The following is a 19,004-nucleotide window of genomic DNA, read 5'->3' as shown; positions in this document are numbered from 1 at the left end:
GTAACAGCTAAACCCATACTAGCACAGAAGTCCAGCAAACGCTTCCCATTCCCATTAGCTTCCATATCTTCCCCACATTTACCAATCACCCTTTCATATCCTTCAGTTCTATTCCCAAGTCTCGCATTGAAATCGCCCTTTAGCACTATTCTATCCTTGCTGTTGACCCTGACCACGATGTCACTCAATGCTTCATAAAACTTGTCAATTTCATCCTCATCTGCACCCTCACATGGTGAATACATGGACACAATTCTTGTCCTAATTCCAAGTGACAAATCTACCCACATCATTCGCTCATTTACATGCCTAACAGGAACTATGTTGCGTGCAATGGTATTCCTGATAAAGAGCCCTACCCCAGTCTCTGCCCTCCCCTTTCTAACACCCGTCAATACACTTTATAATCTCCTATCTCTTCCTCGTTATCTCCCCTTACCCGAATATCACTTACTCCTAGCACATCCAGATGCATCCTCTTTGCTGACTCAGCGAGTTCTACCTTCTTTCTTCCATAAGCCCCATTAATATTGATAACTGCCCATCAAATTCCATTTCGTTCGCCAAGTTGTTTCCAAGGAGTCCCTCGCCTGTCAAATGGGAGTGGGACTCCATTACTCCCATAGGTCCGAGGCTTGCTTAAAATGTTCTGAGCTCTGTAAATTCATGAAGCAGGATGCTACCCTACTTGCACATAGTCCAAGTGACGAACTCTCCTCTAACGTGTTATGGACCACCGGTGAATTGTATAGTCCTAGCCACCTGAGCACAAGGAGGGCCATGACTCAGAATATGTCAAGATGCCCACTCCCATTCTATAGCGACTGGTATCCCGCCTCTCAGGACCACTTATTAGGCCACTCAGCCGTTGCCCATGGTTCACGAACTAGGACGTAACTACAGTAACCCACAAACATGAACCATAGTACTTTTATATTAATTCTATTAATATTTTCATAGTTGAAATGAAGAAGAAACATTTCAATAAGTTAGAATTACTGGAGAGTCTTAGTCAGGCAGAGGGCTTGCATCATGCACTTGAAATAACATGTTTACAAGAGCGGATGTTTGTTATTGACAAACCAATGTCTAATAGCCAGTACCGAAGCACTCAGCTTTGCCGACAATAAGATCAAAGCCAGTGCAGTTGTACTCTAGCATACACAGAGAGACAAAAGTGCATGGAAAAGGACAGAGATACTAGTACTCAGGGAGTAGCACTTACTGGGACAGATAGCTCATAATAGCAACTAGAGGGCGCCACCTAGCAGGGCGAATAGCTAGGTAACGCCCATGTCCAGCCCCTATTGTAATGGGAAGGGACTGACCTTTTTTTGAGTGAGCCGGTATAAATCCGAAACCAAGATGGTGAGGGGCTCTCTCACTCGATCAGTCATTCGTATTCACTTGACATTGAAGTTGTACGTAATTGCCATAAGGCAGGATTCGGACTTAGCTTATAGCAGCAGGTTCGTGCAGCAAGCTCTCGTCAGACTGACATAGTCTGAAATTGTAAATATATTTTGTAAATTGTGTGTATAATCGTCCTAATAAAGGACAGTTGCTTTACTTCATCTTTCATTTTGGGAGTTCCGGGACCGAATTCACACCTACTATTTACCTCCCTACAGAACCGCTCAGCAGGACAGGTAATACGCCAACATCAACAGCCGGTGACCAACCCACTAGAATGTCTCGCAGGACAGGTAGGTCACGACATTGGGCTCAGTGATAGTCTGAATTTCTGGACATATGTTGTGTTGTGTTCAGTCTTCTACTGTACCTGGGTTCGTTTCCAAGTAGGTATGGGACTATTTGGGGTGGTTCCCAGCCAGTTACTCGGCGGCCTATGAAATTTTAGTTGGCGGCCACTCGGTCGGTCAACGGAGCAAAGCAAGTCTGTGTCCCGCAGGCCGCACTCGTTGGCGGCGGGCTACGACGCTCGGTTTTGGCTCTCGAGCCAGCCAGCTCCCTGGCTGATCCTGCCAGTAGTCATATGCTTGTCTCAAAGATTAAGCCATGCATGACTCAGTGCAAGCCAAATTAAGGTGAAACCGTGAATGGCTCATTAAATCAGTTATGGTTCCTTAGATCGTACCACTTTACTTGGATAACTGTGGTAATTCTAGAGCTAATACATGCAAACAGAGTCCCGACCAGAAGTGGAAGGGACGCTTTTATTAGATCAAAATCAATCGGTCGGCTCGTCCGGTCCGTTTGCCTTGGTGACTCTGAATAACTTTGGGCTGATCGCACGGTCCTCGTACCGGCGACGCATCTTTCAAATGTCTGCCTTATCAACTGTCGATGGTAGGTTCTGCGCCTACCATGGTTGTAACGGGTAACGGGGAATCAGGGTTCGATTCCGGAGAGGGAGCCTGAGAAACGGCTACCACATCCAAGGAAGGCAGCAGGCGCGCAAATTACCCACTCCCGGCACGGGGAGGTAGTGACGAAAAATAACGATACGGGACTCATCCGAGGCCCCGTAATCGGAATGAGTACACTTTAAATCCTTTAACGAGTATCCATTGGAGGGCAAGTCTGGTGCCAGCAGCCGCGGTAATTCCAGCTCCAATAGCGTATATTAAAGTTGTTGCGGTTAAAAAGCTCGTAGTTGGATTTGTGTCCCACGCTGTCGGTTCATCGCTCGTCGGTGTCTAACTGGCATGGTTCGTGGGACGTTTCCCAGCCAGTTACTAAATTCTCCAATCAGATTAGAGAGTACGGGATCTTTTAATCTGAGCGAAAGTTTTCTTAGTTCGTCTATTCCGCGTTTCCATCGTGTAAGTGTCTTGTTTCCTTGTCACGTTATTTTTATTTACCCATGTATTCCTATACTTGCTAGGTAGGGTTCTACGAGGATTGGGATAGTCTCATAGGATGAAACGTGCTCACCATATTAATAGACCAGCGTCTGCTCAGGCCATTACGGCAAAATTTAGACAGGTTATGGATCTGGACTTGTGCTTGTGACATGTTTGAAATCTGGTGCATCTGATATGAGATTCCTCGTAATCCTTTTCTTTGTATTAGGTGTCTAGATGGAGTATAATGTCCATTGTAATTGTGAATTACGTACTAGGAAGATTTTCTTCAAATGTTTGTTTTGGTATCATTATGCTGAGCTGTTAATTTTGGTTAAATCTATGCAGGTCATGAAGATTTTCTTTTCTGTTATTTTATATTTGTTACAAATGAAATTTTGAAGGTGTTATGATTTAGCAAAGCTCCATCAATTAATCATCCATTATTCTTGATTTGTTCGATTTTCTCTGTGTTAAATTTTGGTTGTTTCTCGTTTTGTGTCTTCTAAATTTATTTACCCAGTTTGCTCGAGTATGCGATCCTGCGGACTGAGTAAGTTTTCTAAATTTTGTAGCCCTGCTGTATCTGTCTTTCCACCTTTGTAAATAATTGTAAATATCATATGTCATTTGCGTTTGTCTTCTTTGCTTTGCGAAGGCATTTGTGTGTGTACTGAGACTTAGGACTTAAGATGCTGAGAGGCCATTCCTCTCCTGGGAGTATGATATTGGTCCTAAGAGTCTCATTGTTGTGTGATGGATTCAAGGGTACTTGAGGTCATATTCTGCCTTTTGAGGTCAAGTTCTCTCCTTTTCTTTTGTGGGTACTACTTGATATGTGGGTTATCGCACAGGCGTGTTTGTGTGTATTGCATTTTGTAAATGTCGTGTGATGGAATCAGTAGTATTGAGGTCGTTTTGTGCCTTTTTCATTGGTTGGTACTGCTGATTCAGGGTCATCGTACTTGTGTCTTGTGTGTTTTTTTGTAATGTCATGTTTTGGAGGACAGATAGGCTCTGTGATCTTGTGTGTCATGCTTGTAATCTGATATTCCCTGGTATGAAGGTGTCGTTAATGTCTTTTTATTTCCTATATCAGTGAGTTGGATTTCAGTATGAGCACTCTTGGATTGTGTTTATTTTTTGTTTGAGGATTTTCTGTTCATCAGTAAAGTAATGTGATTTCAATACTCTTTTCCTGGCTTCACTGCATTTTAATTGACTGGTGTGACACGTAATACATAATGTGAGTTTTATCAGTGGTAAAATGTTCAAGTTTTGAATAGACGACATAGTAAATGAATAGTGACTTACTAACCTCATTTAATGGAATATTGTAGTCAAGTTTGCAAGCTAATGTGATTAAGTAGTTATTTCCATGTTTTGAGTTCCCTTGGAACATCCTAAATTTTTCTTTCCATTTATTTCATTTTTTTTTAATGTTGGGCAATTAAGAATGCACACAGTAATTTGATTGAGTGTAAAATGTTAAAGAGGATATGGTAGTATATGATGTGCCTAAATGGTAAGATTGTATGTATGTAGTACTTCAGTCTATGAAGGTCTAGTTTTGGTAATTTATTACTTGGAGGATGCTTTCTCTTTTATGCTGACCTGTCATACCTGTAGTGCTTGAAGAGGTGAATTGAGTGGATGGTAATGTGTCCTGCTGTATCCTCAGTAACATGTATTTTAAAATTTATTTTCCTGGTGAATTTTCGTTATTTGAATTGGGGTAGTTACCAAGGAATTTTAGTTGTAAGTAACTTAAATTTTCTTTTGGGTAAAAAAGCTGGCCTGTTATCTCCTGGATTTTATAGTTTAATTAGCAGTTATTTTAGTTGTGATGAGAATGGTCATTTGTGACCATGCTAAGTGTACTTTAATATAATGCATTTTGGGGTAAGATTTAGATTTTCATTAATGTGCATAACTAGGGATTTTCTGTAAGTTTTCTGGTACTAGGGTAAGCTCTGGCAGATTTTCTTTCAGTCTTTCAATGTTTCCCTTTTGAAATTTTGAAATAGCTCGTGCCAATGGGGGGCTGGGATAACCCTATTCTATGGGCGAGGTCCTTCCTAAGGAGCTTTGTAGAACCACTGGTTTGGTGCCTTTAAATTTATGATTTGTTACACAAAAAATAAAAAGTAAACCCACACTTGAACTCATTTATGAGCTTTTAGTTCTTCTGCAGTTCAGACCAATGGCCTTATTTCTTCTGTTAGCCGTTTCTGCTGGGTGTGTATTTATGTTCCAGTGGCTGCGTTTGTGCATCTCCAAAATGCAGTACCTGTTTGGAGGCTGCAGAGTATCTAGGGAGACTACTATCCGACGCTGGAATGGGCAGGTGTTCCTTATGGCGGCAGTCAGCAGTACTGCACCACACTCCTCTGCCTGCTATAAGCCAGTTTACTACACAAGGGTGCTTAAAGGAGGCTCCGCTGGTGGCCTCGGTGAGACTGGAAATGAAGGAGGTCGTTAGTGCGGCCGGGGCCATCATCTACATTGGACAGCAATACCGGTGGTCAACTTGTGACTTTTCGGCCTGTATGGACGTTCCCGAAGAGAACGAAAATATTGTGGTGTGTGGTCACAACACCCTCAGTAAAGTTAAAATGTATTTTTCTCGAGCATAGCTCAAGTTTAAAGAGTGTGTGTGTGTGTGTGTGTGTGTGTGTGTGTGTGTGTGTGTGTGTGTGTGTGCGCGCGCATCATCAAGAAAGGACAGCAGAATTTTATTTTGGTTTTTTAAAAATTAGTATATTTTTCTTATTGCAGAAAATGCAGAAAATGAAGAAATATGGACTACGGACTCTGCAGGAATTTTTAATATAACTAGAAGAAAATTATGTTTGAAAAATTTAGGTAAATGAGAAAATATTAATTAGAATGTGTTTTGAATATTATTGTAATATTTTTTTAAATGCAATTTAGGGAAGCCTCCAAATAGTACCTTATATTTTCTTTATCTATCGAAATTTGGAAATGTGGAGAAAGAGACATTATGAACTGGTAATCATAAAGAAGTTTTAATTATGAACAGGTTTCAATCTTTTGATTCACAGGGATTTGTAATATTGTGTATTTTGCAATATGATGAAATGTGTGCAGTACTAAACTTTTGTGCCAGCCTGTACTGGCACGTGTAATTTTAATAACTAAATTGCTACATGGTTTGCAATCGAACTCTCTCGAACTTCACCTGCGGAAATCGGACGAGTTGGGATCGTTCGAAATAACGATCTTTCCCACTGGTGAAAATGTAAAACTAGAGGAATTCGGTGTTCTTATTGGCTATTTGTAATCGTACGATTTCCAGCTATGGACTCCTCGTGTGAGCAATGCTTACTGTCTGCATCTTTGAATTCAGATCACTGCAGTGGCCGGACGCTCCTGTGGCCGTCCCACCTTGGGTCCCCGGTTTCTCACGGTAAGCGCTATGTTATTGTCTTGTAATTAATTTAAACTCATTCTTGTGTTTCGGTCTTTTCCCACTTAACGTAACTTCCGTGATTATGTAGAGTTTTATTTTGGTGTGCCGGAGTTTCCTCTAGATTTCCACATTGACAAAAATCGAGCATCAGTATGACTTAGCTGTTAAGCTAGTCCGCATCGTGTTGTTTTCGGAGGCAAACCTTTTTCTTTTCTTTTTTTGGCTCAGCATTTTGTAATTAGAAGTAAAAGAAACACTCTTTCTTGAATAACTTATTATAATTTTGTTTCTTATGAGGATGCCTCCATTCAATCTGTGAACTTCATTTGTAAGTCTAAAGGCCACCACACACAGAAAGCTAGGCTAAGCTAAGCTACACGGTGTTGTGAGAAATAGCGCTCCCAATGCATTTAAGTACGATGACACACACAGGCCGCTATGCTAAGCTAAGCTAAACAGATCGCTAGGCAGGCGATTTTCTTGGCTGTAGCTGGCCTGGCGCATGCGCTTTCCATTTCTGAGCAGTTGGTCTGGCGGGCTATCGTGTGTGTTTAGTCGTGTCGTGTGAGTCTCTTCTGGTATAGTACTTCGATATTTTAATACAATGGATAACGGGCCAAAAGAATAACGACTAACTGGGGAGGTAAAAATATATCCCTGCCATTATGATATGTCATGAAATTACTACAGAGATTTGATAAGAAAGGAAAACTGTTGGCGGGAAATAAGTTCAGTACTTTAAATTGATTGTAGGTAGGCTATCATTTATAAATTAACTATATAATCAAAATTTTGACAGTTCTAATTGTTTGAGAAGAATACATTTTTCACATGGCTTTACACACATTTACAATTTAGCAGATACTGTTGACGCACCTGTTCTGCAACTGTATGCCATATTCCTAAATATATCAACAGTTACTAAGAACGTGAAAGGTAAAATAATAGCATATATTGTTTTAGGTAAGGAACTTAAAAATTTATCAAAAAGACTGAGAGACTGTTTTAGGGAGGCACTAACAAGACAAAAAGAGAGTAAAGTGGGCAGGAAGGGAAAAAATGGAGTGGAGATTCCACAAACTAATAGATTTCCTTCTGCCTTATATTTCTACAAGAAGGTGAGCTGTCATTTTAATGCACACAGTATCACTAATGTTTAAAATATTTTTAAAATATTAAAAATTGATGAAATTATAAGTGAATGTATATGTTGAGTATATTATAAATTAAAAAGCATGCAATTCATTTGAGGTTATAAGAAAATAAGACCGTCTCGATTTGTTATGTTTTGCAGCTAAGACATTATAAACATTTCACTAATAAAATGAAAAACGTAACTGCGTTTGAAGCACAAGGACTAGGACAGTTCAATATGCTCATTCTCCATAAACAGATCTCCATGTGTCATTTCTTAATATAAGTTTGGATGTGCATTAATAGCTTAAGTTTCCTTACAGCACACATTCAAACATTGACAGACAGGAAACATATCAACGTCAAGAGGTAACTGAAGTAGCCACCCAGATGAACGTGAGAGTCCGGAATGTGATGACCTACACTCCTTAATCTGATTCATAATCTGTTCCGTCCGCCCACACACCTACACAATCTCAGCCAGTCGAACCCCTTCGAAAAAAAATCATGCCACCGAGCAGTAGTGCAGAGAGAGTAATTGATTATTTACAACAGTGAGACAATAAAAGTGCTGCCTAGCATAGTTTAGCTTAGCTTTTTATTCATGTCATAGCACACCACAGCTTGGCATTGCTTAGCGTAGCATAGTGTAGCATAGCTTAGCTTAGCTTTCTGTGTGTGGTGGCCTTAATATCCTTTGTTTTAGTGTGTTAAGTAGTAGTTACTCTCATTTATTCTTTTTGTTTCATGTGAAATTGTATCTTTTCATTTTGTTAATAAGTAAGAGTTTGAGGGCGAACACCGTGAACCTTTTCTTGCCCATAACGGCATACCTTCCCACGGACCTCAATAGGGCTGCTTCCTTCCACCTCCCACAACCTTTCTGTAGTTGTCATTCGTTAGGCCTGTAAGTTATGTTTACCTTACGTATGGTTTGATTTTGTGTACCGGTATCTTGATAGTTAACCATCTCTTTTCTAATGCTTAGATGAGAAACGCTGCTACATTGATATTTTTCTATTTTCCCTATTTATTATACTATTATTATTTTCTTAATTCAATTTTATTACTCCTATATTATTATTATTATTATTATTATTATTATTATTATTATTATTATTATTATTATTATGTGTAGGCAACCGACGGATGCTACAGAGGGGTAAGCAGTATATCCAGACGAGAATGATGAGCAACTACTTGTTGGGAGAACATGGGAAGTTTTTTCCGCATGGATTTATTAGGCTTCCTGTTCATGATTAGCAGATTAGCCATTTGATGTGGAGTAACATGCTGTTAAATGTCAGATAAGCAGTGAAATGTTGTCCATGCTTTCCGGTTACTCTTTGACATATTGATCTCAGAGATCCTGCCATTTTTTTCACTATCTTTTACCTATGGGCTCACTGAGCTTCTTGGATATGCTTGCAAACTTTTCAGAGAAAGGATTTTACCCTATAAGCGGTAAACGCCGTGATCGCGACGTATCTCCGTGTAGCTCTAACACTAAAGTCACGATTGCGACACATTATGTCAGCGCTTGTTAATCTCGCAATAGCTCCTTTACTGTCAATGTACTGATCAGTTATTATATCCCACTTTAAAGAGGCAAGTCTGTTTATAATTATAACACATCAGTAAAGTGGTTTAGAATCATGGAGAAGATTAGCATACGCGGGGGAAAAGAACATATTGCAGACAGCCACCTTGTTTGTTACGGTTGCCTAGCACGTTTCCATGGTATTTGTATCTAAAACACAGTGAAATTCCTGACTGTATTAGATTTAGGAGGCGAAGATGGTAGTGGTTTCGTTCTGGAAGAAGGAAATGATGATTTTGACATCAGCTGTTACAGCCCCCAGGAAAGAAACTGCAGGGAAAAAATCACGCAGTGACTTCCGGTGCCGAGGACATAATTGTGGTGCCCATCAACACTGCTATCATAAATTAGAAGATTACTGGAGACCCATGAAGGCAGGATGAAAGAGAAGCCACCCTGAAGATGTCGAGGATGAGGCCAACTAAGCAGTCTGCGTTTTTGAGTGATGTGCATGTATTATATTATTCAGTACTTTTTTATTTCTCTTACCTTTACAACAGTTCAGGATAGTGAAAAGTGATAAAGCTATTTTTTTTACTCTTATGTTTGCTAGAAATTCATGGACAATTTAGAATTTTTTCCCCTGAAATAAATCATCAACACCCCCTCAAATGACTAAATTGGTGAGTTTGATTTCTTACGATATTTTTCTCTATTTTTTTATAAAATGACATGTAATAATTATTAGTCAACTATTTTTTTTTTTTGTGATTTTATGAAAAGTTGCTCGCGAAACTCCCAGAAATGGTTAGCGGTTAGAGGTAATACAGTCACCGGTTGCAGGGTTAAGCATGGAGATCTTTTAGTAATGATTCTTCCTCCTTAGTTTTTTTTTTTTTTTTTTTTTTTGCTAGTTGCTTTACGTCGCACTGACACAGATAGGTCTTATGGTGACGATGGGATAGGAAAGGCCTAGGAGTTGGAAGGAAGCGGCCGTGGCCTTAATTAAGGTACAGCCCCAGCATTTGCCTGGTGTGAAAATGGGAAACCATGGAAAACCATCTTCAGGACTGCCGACAGCGGGATTCGAACCCACTATCTCTCGGATGCAAGCTCTCAACCGCGTGCCTCTGACCGCACGGCCCTCCTTAGTTAGTCCTGGAATATTATATATTCTTTTTTTTCTCTCATAAAGCAGTAGTGAAGTCTTTGTATCCTGCACAGTTGGCAGGGATGCTTTCAACAGTAGAGTCCAGCTGCTGTCTGAAGTCCTCCTAATCATCCTTTTTGAAATATAAATGGGGTTGGCTTGATAAGTGCAGATGTAATCCTACGATTTATGGGTTGATGTTGGCTGTGTAGGAAGCAGTTAGCTATTGTTTTTGTACATACTGGTGCTGATAAAGATGTTGTCTGGGTTTGTGCGACTAGACCAGCTCCTGCTCGTGAATAATTTGGACTGTTTGAAGTTGTGATACTGTGACTGTCGAAGTTGCCTACAACGACCTTAATTCATTATCTACTGAATTTTGCACATTCTCTACAGGCAAACTGTCTTGAAAGTGGTTTGTAGAATTATGTTATAGTGATATCTTTGATTTCTATGGTTAGAATTTCAGTATCTTCCTTCTCACTGATGTCTGTGGATAAGATTGTCAGTCCAGATCGGCAGAAGATAGCAATACCATACAGAGAGCTTAGACGATGAATAACCAGCAGCATGCCTGGAACAGCTGGTAGCTGCTGATCAGCAGGAAAGTGTGTCTCCTGGATAAACAGATGTCGCACATAATTTTCGAGCTCGTATCTGCCAGTACTTCAGCCTTGCTTGATGAGAATCTTTCACTATTCAGCAACATTACTATGAGAGCTGAATCATTTTGCTCTGAAAAGGGTAGATTTTTAGAAAAGCCTCTCATTTCAAGAGTATTTGAGGATGCTCAGTATCGAAGAATGTCAGCTGTTCTGAAAAAAAAAAAATATAACACTGCCCAGGATACACCAGGGGGAGGTCTTCTTCATGTACTGAAGATGGACAGTGAATTGAAGCTAATTAAATTACAGTGCAAAAAAAAAAAATTATAACAATGCATAAAAAAAGGACTATATAAAAGATCCTATATATTAATCTTTGAAAAATATATAAATTACTGGGTCGCCTCCTTGGCTGAACCATCAGCGTTGATGCCTCCAGTTCAGCGAGTCCCGGGTTTAGATTCCTGGCTGGGGTGGGGATTTTAACTGCACCTGGTTAACTCCTGTAACTCAGGTCTGGTGTTTATGTTTGTCCCAACACACTCTTCATACACACACAACACACTACTAGCCACCACAGAAACACAACATAGTGGGTACATCCCTCCATACAGCGTTGGAGTCAGGAAAAGCATTAGGCCTTAAAACAGGACATGTCCACACGTGCGACACAGTTTGTGCCTTCAGCCCCGCCAGGGTGTGGGAAAAGTGGAAGATGTGCTAATCACTGAAAATAACAGCAACAATAAAGAAGTCGTCCATATTTGTTAATGTTTGTAAATCTTGCTTACCTAATTGGTTTTTACAAATGTACATCAACTTCTCAGCTGACGTCAACTTAGTAGCACTGCATCTCTTAATGTAGGGTTCCATCTTGCTACCTGTAATAACAGAATAAAAATTAGAAGGCGAAAATAGCCAAAAGAAATGTTCAATTTTTAAGATCAACCATCTTACATGCCATGTTGTTTGAGTCATTAGTTGATAGACTGGACTGTAGAAACTGCCTATGCCACCCTACACTTTTCACTTCTACTTTCTGTATCCTACATATTCTCACATCCATATTTTGGCCATCTTATCCTATGCACTCCCCTTCAAAACCAACTGAACAAGTTGTAGGTGTTTGAAGATGTGTGCTATCAATCTCTCTCTTTTTCCTGGTCAAATTTAGCCAAATAATTCACCTTAATATATTTACATAACATTTAATAAACTCTCCTCTCACTAACTTGATTCAGAGTCCATTAATATAATTGAGTAGGTTAATATCAAAAGCAGACATCTGTAGTTTTCATAATATTCATCCAGCAGCACTATTTTATTTTAATGTATGTTCCTTGTACATTTGCGTGAATTTTTTAACATTAATTTACCTTAAAACATCATAAACACATAAAATTTTATCAACATCAATTATGTAAACTTATTTATTGAAATTGAAAATACAAATGTCCACCTCTGTAACGAAAACTCGTAGGTGTCCGCTTTTAATGTAAACTACCGTGCAGGTGTCAGTTTTTTAAGCAATCTATGTCTCTTAGGTTCACAAATGGGTTTTCAATAAAAAATACTTATTCAGAACTGGGAAAAGTATATATGGCAAGTATATGGTGCAATGAGATGTTTTACACAATAATAATGAATTATAAAACTAATTATTTTGTCAAATTTATAGCCACAGTTACAAATTAAAAAGTAAAAAGCAATTTAAAATTATGGAAACCATGACACTAGAAGAGCTAAATATAGAACCATTAGTACAGAAGATACAGAAAGCAAGACAGATGGTTCGGACATGTAAAAAGAATGGGTAAGGAACGGGTAGCAAGAAGGGAATTGGAAAGAAGTTAAGGGAAAGAGACCAGTTGGAAGACCGAGAAGAAGGTGGATGGATCAGATCTGGAAGGACGTTAGAGAAGCTGGATTGGATGTGGCAGAAGTAATGGAGCAGGAGAAGTGGAAGGACAGAAAGGAGTGGAGGAGGCTTGTTAACCACACCTGGGCAACTGGAGTGGGACATTGATGATGATGATGATGATGATGATACTAGAAGATAATATTGCATTCTTGTGAGAAAAAAAAAAAAAAAGCATTTTACAACGTATAACACTCAAAACATTCAAACTGTAAAACACACACTCCTTTAAACAGTCATTAAAACGAGGTTGTCATCACCCAACTCCTCTTGCATCTGAAGAGATTCAGATTCTTCATCCTGTGAATCTGGGGTATGAGAACTCTGTTCTAGTAGGTTTTTGTACCACTTAAGATTTGGAAAGTTTCTCCAGTTTCTTTCAAAAATGTTTCGAAAGCAACTTGTCAACATCTCAAAGTTTTTCGGCTTTCACTAGTACTCTGATAGGAATTTGAGGGGGATTTATGTCCTCTGGGGTGCAGCATCCTTTACAAATCAGTCTCTCCCTTCCCGTGTCAATGTTGTATGCCATCTCTCCTCCAACAACCACCTTTCCATTCTTGGTTTTCCGTAAGATTATACGTCTGCAAGAGAAAATCTTGAAGTGGAGCTGGCTTGCAGACTTCATGCACTGTTTGGATTTCGATTTCCAGTCTGATGGTGTCCAATCTCTTTCAATCAACTTCAGTGTTCTATACAGTTGAAAAACTGCATCATAGGCCTACTCCTCTTTCTTAGTAATAGTATTAATTTTTTTCAGATGTTTTTCTATCAACCCAAATACTCTTATCTGAAGGTAGAAAGGAGTAGCCAGTAACAGGATAGACTAGTTCCAGTTTTGAGATGTTCTCAGGAGAGCATGTTGCCAGCCACTTCATACACATTGTTAAAATGTTGGTTTTTATTTTGTCCAGCACAACCATCTGCAACTAGGTGAATGGAGTTACAACCTGAAAGATCGGCTGTGTTAATCTCGTTCAATACAATTGAAGCGACCTCACTGGAAGATTTTTTGGCCTCATTTTCTATTCACGAATAAACAGATACGTTATCACGATTCAAGAAGTCTTCTGACACACCCTTAACTACTGATAGGTTGTAACAGTACAGCTGCCTAGAACAGTAGGCAATATGGTCAGTAACCTTTGGAAGAACGAAGTTCTTCTGACAATCGAAAGACCTAAGGAAACATCCTGGTGACTTCTCTCACAAATGTTCGAAAAATGCTTGAGCTTGTTTCTTGTGCAGCTGCAATTAAAATTTTAAATCAGCTTTCTCAGCCTCATCTTTCTCCTTGAAAATTTTGTTTTCCAGTTCAATGCATGTGCTACACACATCTACAGTGGAGGCAGAGAAACCTATGTTAAAATTTGTCCATAACACCTTCCGAAAAAAGCCCTGTGTCATCTTCTCATCCCCGTGTTTGTCTGCATTGTACATTCTCCATAGTTTATGTATGTTAAGTTCGGATGGTAGATGAACACACAAACTTCTTTCCCTGGAATAGTGTGATTCGCATGCTTTCAGACTGCAGATGAAATTCGTGACTGATTCTCTCTTAGAACCAAGCTTTGCTTCTTTAGGATTTCCTCCTCTAGTTTCGACTGGAACATGAGATTTACCATTGCTGAACCTCTTAAAGGCCCCTATGACCCTGTGCTTAGTAATTCTTAATACATTCAAAAACGTGTGCCGACAAATTGTAATGTGATTTCCAACCTGGTTCATAATACTGTACTCAGAGATCGTGGATTTCCCTTTAAACATTTTTGTTTTTCTTTTAGGATTGGGTGCCTTGGTGCAGCAGTATTTTAGAATGAAAGCGTCCTGTATAGATTTGTCAGGTATGGAGTAAAAGGCTTTGTGGAAGTCCTTGATGTCATGCATTGTAAGTAATTTACACTGATAGCCAACCATGTGGTCACATGCTGGGTACTGTGGGAGACCTTTGGCAGCATATCTAAACAAAGAAAACGAAAACATACTCAGCCCTAAGTGGAAAAACCATTCTTTACTTTAGTTCATGTCATTTAACGATTTATTTCTCATTTATAACAAGATGAATATTAGAAAGGAACCCTATAAAAATAGTTTGGGTGCCTGTTTGCCTTGATTTCAGTAATGACTTTCATTCACATGTATTCGAGAAAATTTTCAACGTAAGACCTGTTCGAAACGTTATTAGATGTTTCATTATAGACTCCTAATACATTTATGATATATTTTTCTCCCACTATCTACTATCTCACGAAACAAACAAAAAACAAAGAGTATAGTAGCTTACAAACTATCCTTACCTTACCTTCTTTTCAATGGTCCTTTTCCACTTCTCAAATTGAGATTTCTGTTTTCCTTGCATTCTGTGAATCCACTGGTGAGAGATTATGCTCCATTTTTACACTATCAAAGGGTAGAGAAGGGTCCGCCTATTCAATATCATTAGCTTGTACATTGTCTTATAAAACTGGGAATAGTTTCGATCCCATATGTATTGGGTCATCTTCAGCCATATGCATACATATAACCAATATTAAACAATCTAGTATGTCACAATTTACAATCTTAATTTAAAACATTGATGAAGTCCGAATAACACATCCAAACTTGAAAACAAACGACACATCAAAACTGCTGTGGGAGAACTATGTCATCGCTCCTATAGCAACCAAATGTTCCTGAGTTGTTCTGGGAGTTGGCATCCCCTATCTGTATAGACAAGCAACTTGATTTATAATTTTTGTTTGTTCAATAGCAATATGGGTAATGACTTGTATGTAACTTGAAGAGGAACATTTGTAACTTGAATAGGTATTCCTTTTCAACAGATGTATTAATCTATTGTTTAATTTGGATTGAAATGAACGTCTGAAAAGAAAATAATCTGAAGTAAATTGTTGAGAAAAAAGGGAAGCTAGAAAATGGAGACTAATATTTAGCTATATGAGACTCACCCCTATGTTCTTCGTAAGTTGTGTGCACCTGGTACGGACACCATTAAAATATAATACGTTTTCTGATTAAAAAAACACAAAAACTTTAGGATATACAAGGATATTGTACACTGTCCAGCAATAAGGAGCAGCCATGACAGTTTTCTCTGTCACATGATCGAGATGCTACACTACTATTGCTTCGTTCGCGAGATGTCTGTATTTGAAACAAACCTGCTTTGCAGGTGTCCATTTTTTAAATAAACATTGAACTAAAATGCTGAAATACCCATATTCCCGTCTGTTCTTTTATTATTTTTATTTAATAAATACGTACCACCAATCAGAAGAGCATGAAAGAAACTATAAGAATGAAATTTAATCTGAATTTTGACTCTGGGGTCAGGTGCCCGCCTTTGATATTAAGCTACTCATATTCTAACTATTCATCTACCTTCAGCATTCTTCTCAACTATCACATTTCATAAGCTTCTACTTTCTTTTCTATCTTTCTTTCTTTCTTTCTGTGGTAGTTATTGTTCAAGTTTTACTTTCATAAAGTGCCATGCTCCACAAGAAAGTCTTCAGACACCCTTTTCTTGTATGTGTATGTTTCTGAGGTGAGGAAACATATTTATCTACTTCCTTTAAGATTTCATTTCCCAATCTGATATTTTATGCATAACCTGCTTTATTTTCATTTTGTACTACTTTAAACATTAAATCAATAAAAGTAAACTTCCACCTGTTTGATACTACAGTAGAGTCTCGCTCAACCGACCTTCGCTTATTCGACATTCCATGTTATCCGACATTGGTAGGCTTAATTTTGAACTTTAGGTGGAGACTAAAGGGCCTGCCAATATCTGGCCCCATTCTGCAAGAAAAGGCGGTGTGTTTCCAGAAGGAGTTTAATGAAGGAGACCCTAAATTTACTGCCAGTGCTGGGTGGCTTCATCGATGGAAAAAATGGTACGGCATTTGGCAGCTTAATATCTGTGGAGAAAAACTGTCAGCTACATCCGATGAGGTTGTGAAATTTAAAAGGGAATGTCAAGTAATAATACTTGCTGAAGGATTAACCGGTTATCAGATTTTTAATTGTGATGAGACTGGGCGAAATTTCAAAATGCTGCCATCAAAAACTCTCGCAGCCCAAGCCGAGACGTCTGCACCTGGCTACAAGCGTAGTAAGGAAAGATTTACTGTTCTTGCCTGTAGTAATGTTACTGGGAACTTAAAAGGAAAATTGCTCATGATTGGTAAAGCAAAGAAGCCTAGGGCATTTAAAAATATTTCTGTTAATGCTCTTCCAGTCCATTACACGAATCAGAAGGCTGCCTGGATGTCTGCTGACATCTTTAAAGACTGTTTTGTTACACAGTTTGTTCCAGATGTAGGACAATTTCTAGCTTCAAACAATCTCCCTAGAAAACCTCTTCTTCTACTATACAATGCTCCATTACACCCAAGTGAACAGCAACTTAGAAGTGGTGACATCAAATTCATGTTCCTCCCTCCTAACGTGACGTCATTATGCCAGCCAGTGGACCAAGGTGTGCTGGAAACACTGAAGAGGAAATATCGGCGGAAGCTCCTTTCATCCTCGATTGTTGGCAAGTTTCTTTTCGTAAGATATTTGGAATGTTTTCGATCAATACTGCATGTACTGTACAATTGAATTGATAATTCAATAAAAAGAGTGCTGTAAAACATGTTATTGTTTTAGTAATACAGTATGGACGTCCTGTTTGTAAGTAAATGCCTTTATTTATTTTTTTCCTCCGATCTACAGCATTGAAGCCTTATTGATCTACTAAGGAGAAAAATTAGTAATGCCCAACCTAGGCAGCTTAATCTAACAAACACATATAATAATTCCTGTAAAATAAACATATCTGACACCAAAGCAAGGAAAAAAAGCCATATTGATATAAATAATAATAATCAAATGGCAACGAGGCAGAATGGTCTGTTGTCCCTAGCATAAGACAGTATGGCAGTATGGCAATGAAAAACTAAACTGGTAACATATTGCTATGTAGAGTACGATGTTGTCAGATTTGCATCTGCACTTTAAACAAAGAGTATATAACTTCCGGCCGGGTTCGCACTCAGCATATTCTTTCTTGAACAATGACCTATCTGGTTTTCTACTTAAGTTGCAAACCTGGCTTCGTATTTCCTTCACTCTCGTGCCGGTGTGCAATTTTTCACCTTACGTTTTGTTACTGTTGACCACTATTTGAACTCTATTGTCTCACTATATTTATTATCTTTAGAATCCAGACAAATCACCACCTTAACTGAAATCTTATTCACTCATCATTAACTTGGACCCTCAGCTCATATACCAACCATCTCCACATATTACCTTTATCCTTAACACCTATCCAATTTACAATCACTCTCTTCCTCATTCACTGCACACTTTACCGCCTACGAATTTAACTATTTAATCACTCGTCTTAGTTGCGAATAACACACAAACTCCGCTATTCTCATGTGTACACCAATTTACTTTCTACTGCAAATTGCCTTTTTTACTTCTTGTCACTATGCCTTCGTCCAATTTGTTCTTCTTACCCCGTATCTCCCTTAGGCTCAAACTTCTCCCTTTCGCCAGGGTACCTCTTACTTCTTCCTGCCTCCCAGCCGTATTTTCACTTCCTTTGTGTGCTCTTGTCACATCTTGTGTTACCGCCCCCACAATCACTTCCTGTATCTTCCTTTCTTCTCTCCCACAGGCCTTCGTCCTCAGCTCCTTAATTAATGCCCTGGTCTCGCTGGTTTCCTTCCTTATTTCCCTCCTCATCTCAGCTGTTACCTCTCTCGCTCCTTCAACCAATTTGTAAATAGCATTCATGTCTTCTTCTGTCAAGTTATTTTCTTCTTGCTGCGAGCTTGGGTCCAGTCTTATTTTCTTTGGTTCTTTATCTCCAGGTCCGTCATTCACCCACTTTACTGACTCTGACTTGCCTTTCTTCCACTCTCATCCCCGCTACCTCTTCGTCCTTCCTATTCTCTTCCATTTCTTGTAATTTCTTCGCTGTCCACACTCTGGTCCATAATCCATTGGATACTACTAGTTGTTGACCCTTATTTTAGCCCTGACTAAATGTTTTTTTAGTGTGTTTATATTCTTTACCCCTTCTCTTCCCATGTCTTTTAATCCAAATTTTTGTGCTACGTATATTATCTGTGCCTCTTATCACTACTTCCGCCATCAGGGTGGAAAACAACTTCAGTTTTATCGGCCTATCAACCCGTTTTTTACCCATCCTTTCCACATCATCAATATCAACTTCAACTAAGTTAATTTTCATCATTTTCTGAATAACTTCCACAACTTTGTAGGTTGTCAGCACTTTGCCTTCCCCTTTGTCTTCCGGCACTCCATATATAAATAAGCATTTCTTCCCGCGTTCTCGGTTGCTGTCTTCAATTTCTGCTTTCAGTTTCACCATCTCTTCCTCCATCTCCTTTA

At 38.9% G+C, this 19,004-nt stretch overlaps 1 protein-coding gene across 5 annotated transcripts in view; it reads right to left on the bottom strand.

The window, feature by feature from the left end:
• RhoGAPp190 (Rho GTPase-activating protein 190) overlaps window positions 1–19,004 on the bottom strand; it is a 1,293,865-nt gene that overhangs the window by 1,192,341 nt on the left and 82,520 nt on the right. For all 5 annotated transcript variants that reach the window (XM_068226122.1, XM_068226123.1, XM_067140451.2 and 2 more), the window contains exon 5: window positions 11,461–11,550. In XM_068226122.1, the coding sequence (XP_068082223.1) occupies window positions 11,461–11,550 (90 nt within the window). The remainder of the gene's footprint in view (window positions 1–11,460; window positions 11,551–19,004) is intronic.

Source organism: Anabrus simplex, chromosome 2, assembly GCF_040414725.1.
Source record: "Anabrus simplex isolate iqAnaSimp1 chromosome 2, ASM4041472v1, whole genome shotgun sequence".
NCBI classification, from domain to species: Eukaryota; Metazoa; Arthropoda; class Insecta; order Orthoptera; family Tettigoniidae; genus Anabrus; species Anabrus simplex.
This window is presented reverse-complemented; position numbering and strand designations above follow the sequence as displayed.